Source organism: Cygnus olor, chromosome 1 (assembly GCF_009769625.2).
Source record: "Cygnus olor isolate bCygOlo1 chromosome 1, bCygOlo1.pri.v2, whole genome shotgun sequence".
NCBI classification, from domain to species: domain Eukaryota; kingdom Metazoa; phylum Chordata; class Aves; order Anseriformes; family Anatidae; genus Cygnus; species Cygnus olor.
Window position 1 is genome coordinate 95,227,555 of NC_049169.1, and position 7,862 is coordinate 95,235,416.

General features: G+C 46.3%; 1 protein-coding gene across 8 annotated transcripts; it reads left to right on the forward strand.

The window, feature by feature from the left end:
* Positions 1-7,862, forward strand: CLDND1 (claudin domain containing 1). 8 transcript variants are annotated; one of them, XM_040570581.1, is made up of 6 exons: positions 1-53; positions 381-457; positions 4,435-4,733; positions 5,915-6,022; positions 6,393-6,530; positions 6,639-7,862. In XM_040570581.1, the coding sequence occupies exons 3-6, from the start codon at positions 4,445-4,447 to the stop codon at positions 6,857-6,859; spliced, it is 756 nt and encodes a 251-aa protein (XP_040426515.1). In that variant the 5' UTR covers positions 1-53; positions 381-457; positions 4,435-4,444; the 3' UTR covers positions 6,860-7,862. The 8 variants fall into 8 exon arrangements, with proteins under 8 accessions (XP_040426515.1, XP_040426497.1, XP_040426489.1 ...); XM_040570563.1 differs by having other exon boundaries at positions 5-53; positions 286-457; XM_040570555.1 differs by having other exon boundaries at positions 14-53; positions 4,432-4,733.

The window sequence follows — 7,862 nt, forward strand, 5'->3', positions numbered from 1 at the left end:
CCCCAGCGTGCCTCGTGCCGAGGGCGTGGCATGGGGGCGCGAGGCGGTGGCTGGTGGGTGCCGCGTGCCGCGGCGGTTGCGGACGTTGCGACCGTTGGCGGGCGGGTGCTGAGGGCGTGAGGGGAGCCGGGCCGTGCCGTGCCGTGCCGTGCCGTGCCGTGCCGTGCCGTGCCGTGCCGTGCCGTGCCGTGCCGTGCCGTACCGTGCCGTGTGTGGGCGGCCCGGGGCTGTAGGGGGGGGAGGAAAAGGTCCTGAGGTGGGTGATGGCCGCTGTTGTGCTTCCAGGTCGCTGTGCGGGCGCTGAGGGCGCTGCGCAGACGGGATGGATGGAGGAGCTGGGGCTGGCGGCTGCGTGTGCTCAGTGCTTTGGCTTCCCGCAGGACGCGGATAACGCGGCGCGCTGAGGTGGTCGGCGGCCAACGGAGCCCTGTGCTGAGGGGCGGCGGGGAGCGCTGAGGTAAAACGCCTTCCGTACCATCCTTGCCTAAACCTTCTTTACCCTCAGTGCCAAAAAGAAGCTTCTGCTTATCAGTGTTCCTTCCCACGCTCGCATCTCTTTTTCAGGCCTTCCTCCTCTTCTACCCCACAGCAGTCCAGTCTAAAGCATGTTTTCTGTAAAAACGCCAGCCCTCGTTAGACTGCCTTTGCGGCCTTCCTCTGTTGTGATGGCAAGTGAAATGAGCTTCCTATGTGTGGTGGCCTGCTCCTGGCTGAGGGGAGGTAGCGATTGCTGTAACAGGAGAGAAATGTTTTTATTTTTGTGTTCCCTTCCGCCATGGTATAGCAACTTTGTAAAATGCTTGGTCATTTCCTAGCCTTGTAGTTGTTTGTCTGCCAGAATACTTGCTGTTGTGCTCTTCTGTGTTTTTTCTTTTTTCAACTCCCCTGGCTTGTGCTTTTTCTTCTTATGTGAAACATATGCATCTTTTCATTCCTTTGAATGTTGCTGCTGGTTTGGACTTTGCCTTCTCTCTTATGAATTGATGCTTTGGATTTTTTATACGTCTCCTTTTAAAAAATGTATAATTTCAATGTCCTGTGAAGCATTTATGCTTGAGTGCCTGTATGCCACTGTGTTGCGTTGTTTTATATTCATTGCATAGTTTAGTTTCAGGAATAACTTGTTTGAAATGGTGTCTGCTGTTAGAATGAAGTGTGCTGGCAGTGCCATATGAACGTATATACCTCTTGTAAAATGATGAAGGTTCTTGCTGACAGTCTATGATGGCAGAAAGTATTTCTATTTAGAGACAAAGATTGATACTATAATTACTGTCGGCTCTGATAGTAGTGATGTTGGTGGTTGCTTTTTTTTTTTTTTCTGTAAGTAGTCTTCTGCTAAAGCACCTCCATGTTTTTCTGCACAAAACCTTTTGGAAAGCATGTCATAATCCCTGAAACACGCCACATCTCTCTTCATGATCTTTCTGTGATAACTCTGACTGGCACTGCCTACTACTCCCATTGAGTTCTGCCTGGGGCTGGAAGCTGATTCTCTCTGTAATAGAGCAAAGGACACCTCATTTAAGTGGGTGTGTGTCTGCTGTGAATGAAGATGCATTGGGTATTCACTGTAAATGAGCAGGATAGTCCAGTCTCCTGGGGTGTTTGCAGTGGGAAGAACTTCTAGTTCAAAATTGGCCTGAAGTGGTGTTGAGTGCATCTCTTCTGTAATTCTTTTCGTCTTCTGAAAGTACTTAAAGGGTTAGCAGAAGCACTGAGAGGACTGTTATTATAAGGGTCTGGGGGTGTGCTCTTGCCTTGGCACAGTCTTGGACATTCTGCAAATCCATGTGTGTTCTTTCTAGAACAACGTGACACAAACCACCTGCTAATTTTTAGGGACTGTAGCCATCTCACCTGCTTCTGCCTGTCCCCAGAGCTGTGGCATTACAATGATTGAGCATCACTGGGTGGCCATGTCTCTTTTGGCCTGTGGGTAACAAACGCTGGGCAGTGCTTGAATTTTTTAACTCTTCAATTGGCTTTTTGGTTGTCAGCTGCCATAACTCTGCTAAGCCTGCTGTATGTTTCCCAGTATGCAGCAAGCTGGCCAGAAGCGTGTGGTTGCATTTTAATGATGCCATGATAAGCATATTTCCAGTACCAACGTTCTGGACCTGGCAGCAGGGATGTCGTATCTGAAAGTATGACTTCTTGAGCCAGTTGTTTTCTTTCTGTACGCTAGGTACTAAGGACTTTGTAAGCATTTATAACAAAAAGCCGCAGAGCGGTGGCCTGGTAATGTCCTGCTTACAACCTTGTTTCACCAGATACTACTTTGAGGATGGAGCCTGTAGGCTCTCTTGTGCTTCCTCCTTCCAGAGAGAGCCCTCTCTGAAGAGAGGAGCCTAGTGCTGAAGGGCTCCTCTTGCAGTGACTGCAGGGTAGTAGAATATCCAGACCGGCCTGCTTGCCAGCTGGTTCTGCTGCTTATCTGAAACAGTTCCCAGGGATCTGTTCGGCTCAGCAGGGCAGCAGCCAGGCAGCATGACGTTAGCCGCGGAGATGCTGCGTGTGCTGTTTGCTTTGTGAGAAGTTCGTGAAGGGGAAGAGATCCCCGAGTGAACTCGGTGTAGAAGAACAGAGGGGCAGCCCTATACGGCAGCTTGCTTGTCCCTGTTCTGCTCATCCAATGCCCTGTGCGCTTTGAGCTAGATGCTGGGATGTCAAGGGAGAGTGCAAGCGCGTAACCAAAGATGGAACAGCACAGAGTATTTGCTTCTGAGTCTGGACTTGGTTCTGCATCTTCTAGATGAATAAGCCCAGGTATGGTGTTTTCTTCCTCTTTTTAAACCGCACTTCTGGATTCACAGTTCACAGAATTGTAGTACGTGAACTTCTATGTGCTTTAAATGGGTGCTACTTGTCAATTCACCAAAAACGAGTTCTATTCTTGATCATTTCTAAGGAAGCAGTTAAATGAGGCGTACTCCATAATAATCCCTCTTTGAAAATAGAAAAGAAACGTGGGATGATACAAGTATACATCATCTCCTGTCCCCAACCCTGTTAGACAGTTTGAACCAAACAGAGGAGCAGATAGGAGGGAAAAGGAACGAGAAGGGCACTGTTAGCAGCAAACACTGGTGTGCCTTTGAAACTCCCTGCTTATTTTGCACTTTGTTTCATAGTTCAGAATTTCTTATTGGCAGGTCTGACTTGAGCACTCATATTTTCCCTTGTGAATGTTGTATGTTTAAGCATTTGTTGTTTCCTATTCCAGTTCATTCAGCTGCAAAGAAACAAGACTAAAATGTTTTGATCAGAGAGTGTGGGAGAAAGAAGGTAAAACAAGCAGTAAAGAACTGATTAGATAGTAGCTCATGCCACCAGAATAGCTCTAGTTGCAAAGGTAACTTCAATTAATATTTTATTTGGCAAGTGCCTCAAGCCTGATTTATCATAATCCATAAATTTAATCAAGCACAGCAAATGCACGAGCATAACAGGCATTTGAAAGTCCTCTGACGCATTGCACTCTCTGCAAAACATTACGTGTGTTAGCAATCAATTACTCATTAAAATCATGGTACTGTCGAAGCGTAAGTGCATGCAGTGTCTGTTTTTTGCCGTGCCTTCTTTACCCTGACTTTCTGCTGTGAGCACGGGCCTGTGAAGGAGGGCATCAGTGACCTCCTGCAGAGAGCTGGGCCAAGGCCCTCATGCTGGTGCGTGAAGGTATTTCAGTTTTGGAAGCTCCTGTCATCCAGTGCCTGTGGAACAGGGCACTCCCCTTGCATTGTTTTAGTTCTTCGACACGCCTCTGTACACACTGTGGCATTACTGCAGTTTTTATTGTCATTTCCAAGCTTGTCTTTCAGCACTGCCTTCGTGTTCTGTCTCTGGTGCCTAGATACATTTTAGTGTTTCCCAAAAGGCATTCCAGTATCTTGGCGTGGCTGCCCTTTGTGAACAGTCTGGAGAAGCTTTTTTGGCATGCTAGTGATTCTTATCTTTGCTGTAAACACAAGCTGTGGAAGCCGTATGGGATGGCAGGCTAAAAATAACTTCTACCCTCGGTAATCTCTTAAGGCAAGATAAGTCTTCTGACTGAGCGCTGTAGGTGGATTCTCTGCTCTGTGGTTCCCTACCGTCAGGATCAGAAGTGCCAGTGAGCTGCGCCATCTGCTCTGGGGACACAACTGCTGTTGGTCTCTCAGGGAGAGAGGAGAGCAGCTAGCACAGAGCGCTGCAGGAGGCTGGGAGAAAGGCAACAGCTGTGCCTTGAGCATCCAACCCCCTGGGTGTGGGCTGGTGCTGCAGACTTAGCGTTGCTGTGCCTCCAGCCTCCTGGCAGGGGAAGAGATGCATATCCTGAGGGCGCATTGCGTAACAGGAGTGGCGTCATGAGCATGGCGCTGCTGCTCGGATAACTCTGTGGTGTTAGTATCCGAGGAGTTACTCACCTGGCCTTCTCTTTCCTTTCAGCAGCAAGGGCGCAATGATGGATAACCGTTTTGCTACAGCGCTCGTAATTGCCTGCGTTCTCAGCCTCATCTCCACCATATACATGGCGGCTTCCATTGGCACTGATTTTTGGTACGAATACCACACCCTGTCCCCAGCTGAGAACATTACAGAGGCTGGCAGGAGCGTCTGGGAAGAATTTGTCAGCGAAGAGGCAGATGAGAAGACTTACACAGATGCGCTCTTTCGGTGCAACGGCACAGTTGGGTTGTGGCGGAGGTGTATCACTGTACCCAAAAACTCTCACTGGTACAGCCCACCAGGTATCTGGAGTAATTAACACTTCCCTAGCTTGTCTAGAGGGATACATGCTAACTTCCTCACAACATGTCCATGTCACTTTCTTCCTCCAGAAAGCTTATTTCTAGCTTGTATGTGTTGTTGTTTTGTTATTTTTTTTAAATAAAGGCAGTCTAAGCTTTTAAAGAAGTGAAAGGTAAAAGTCTGTGGCTGTCAGTGCTACAGAATCAGAATTTGACACGTGATCTAAATTTAGTGTAACTTGGTTTTCCTTAGCGTCCACTGCCCATTGGGTGATACACTTGTTGTTGCTCTGCCCATCGCCCTCTTTCTAGGAGAGGTCAAGGGATCCAGCAATGGGGAAAAAATACTGCTTTATCAAGATGACACTCAGTCCTTTTAGCTACCCATTCATTTAGCTCATGTGTCACAAATGTCCCACTGTGGCATCAGCTTGTTTTGGAGTACTTGTAGTGTTGGATATGGAATGAACTATTTGTATTCCCTTTTTTGATGATTGTTGGAGGATATAAAGAAGTGCAGTGAGCAATTATTTTAATTGCTTCAAAGTAGGGTTTGAACACGTGAAATTCTGAACCGTCTTGGAAAAAATGTTTTCTCCAGAAAAAGCATTTGAAAGTATTACATAAAATACATTTTTTTCCTCTAATGAAAATACATTTTGAAAGAAATGTAAAAACAACTCTGCTCATTAGCATTCTCCAAGCAATACCTAATTGAGAGATAGAAGGGGAGAAATTTAGTATGAAAAGCAGGTATTTCCTTTTCTTTAAGCAGTCCTTTCTATCTCATTTTTGGATGAAGTGTTGAGTAAGATATCACGTTCTGCATGTAGATATAAGCACAGCTCTGTTATGGGAGTACAGGAATGCGAAACAGCATAGTTAAGCATCATATGCCACATTTTATCCCTACTCGCATGGCACAGATCTATGGATTACCCAGGTGAGCTTAAAGGTTCTGCATGTTTGAATGCTGTGCCTCCTTCTAGTAACTCCATTATGCTTACTGCCTGCTAAGGTTTCCTTCAGATCTCTTTTGAGAGGTTTTTTGTTTGTTTTGTTTTGTCTAAAATAGAAGTTGGAGGAGCTTCCCAGCTTAAGAGGTTGGAAGAGGAGGAATTGGATGGAGATGGGGTGGGGGGAACCTAATGGTAATTGTTTTTTTTGTTTTTCTGTTCCAGAAACTGATATGACTACAAACTGCATCAGTTTTTCCCTCTCTGATCAGTTTATGGAAAAGTACATAGAGCCTGGAAATCACAACAGTGGCACGGATTTGAATCGGACTTGTAAGTGTCTTTCACATGTGGCAGGTAGAAAAGTGGGATAAAAGAGAATGGGGTTTTCCAAATGCAGTCAGTAGTGAGGAAGCATCTGCATCTTGCTCTGCGTATTTTATTTTTTGCAAGTAACACAGGTAGTAGGTCAAAGTTTAAAAGGAAAACTTGGGTGCTTTAGCATAGATTTTTAGCCATGAATGTGGTACAGGAGCTTAGGAGTTAACAAGTAAAGTTCTTCCTACTTCAGTTGGAGCCTTTGGTCCTTTTTTAGTTAAGCCACTGAAGTAGTTTGGGTAGAAAGGAATATAAGCTGGTGGGAGAAGGTCAATTTTTAGCACATCATTGAGAAATCTGTCTTGTGTGTTTCTTTAACATGCAGATCTCTGGCGATTGCAGTTTCTCCTGCCCTTTGTCAGCCTTGGTCTCATGTGCTTTGGAGCTCTGATTGGGCTATGTGCATGTGCCTGTCGCAGCCTGTACCCTGCCATCGCAACCGGCGTCCTCCATTTCCTCGCAGGTCGGTCTCCTGCCACCCACTGCTTACCCTCCCTCCTCCAGAAGCTCTTGGTGACAGCCAGAGCTCTCCAACAGCGAACTCATCACGCGTTACTTCTTCCTTCCTCAGGACTTTGTACGCTGGGCCTGGTTGGCTGCTATGTAGCTGGGATCGAGCTGCTCCATAAGAAGCTGCCCCTGCCTGACGACGTGAGGGGTGAATTCGGCTGGTCCTTCTGCCTAGCCTGTGTCTCGGCACCTCTGCAGTTCATGGCGGCCGCTCTCTTCATCTGGGCAGCTCGCACCAACAGGAAGGAATTCACTCTCTTGAAAGCGTACCGTGTAGCATAAGTACTGCTGCCTAAGTGTTAGGTTTCCATGTTATAGCCTCTTCTCCACATGGCCCTGTCTACTTTTTTCTTCTTTTATTCAGAATTTTACCTTGTACTGCGTTCTTCTTGCCTGTGTAGCCTGCAGGACCTGAAGACAAAGACCTCTGGGCTAAATGACCAAACTCTGCCAGAAGTCTGCAGAACTTTAACAATTTTTTTAATTGTTTTTTTAAGAATTATTGTTTTTTAAGCTTCATTTGGTTGTTGAATATCCCCTTGGTTAGGTGTACACGCCCCTTACTCATTTTATTTCCTTGTCATCCTGGAGGAAATGAGAGGAGTCATGAGGAGGAAATGAGATAGGAATAGATGCAGGTAAGCAATGGGAACTACAGAGCAGAAATAAATAATCAGGAGTTATCTGCTATATGACCTATGGAGAGCACCCAAGAGACATGGGGGAGCAAAGGTACCTTTGTTGTGGAAATGCTGTCATTAAATCAGTGCTGTAGCTTAGCTGTGGAGATCTTATTCTCACTAGCTCACTACTTGTGGCTTCTGCTGAAACTGATGTAGGCAGGGCAGCTGGCTCTGGGAGTGCACAGCACGCCGTCCTACGTGGAGAATCCTAAATGGAGAATCGGTGCTGCTTTTGCTATGGAACAGGAGAAGTTGGGGTCCCCGCGGAGCTTTGTGCTGCTCTAACTGCACTGCTTCCAGGGCCCGGGATGGTTCGGTATCTGCACTACATGTGATTGTGCACTCTAATCCTAACGTGCGGTGCTTTTGCTTGCTGTGAAATAAGGCTTTCCTCTCCCTTGTGGTGTTGAAGAGAACCCCTTGCAACCTTCTTCATTTTTAATTTGGTTTAGTGTATGTGTGTATATGTACATAACATAAACGTTTTTTAAAACTCACCTATTTATCCTATATAGCACACAACAGGGTTTTTTTAAAAGGTGCTGCTCAATTCCCACATTGCCCCAAACCTATTGTTTAAATGAAATAAAACAATCCTCAGA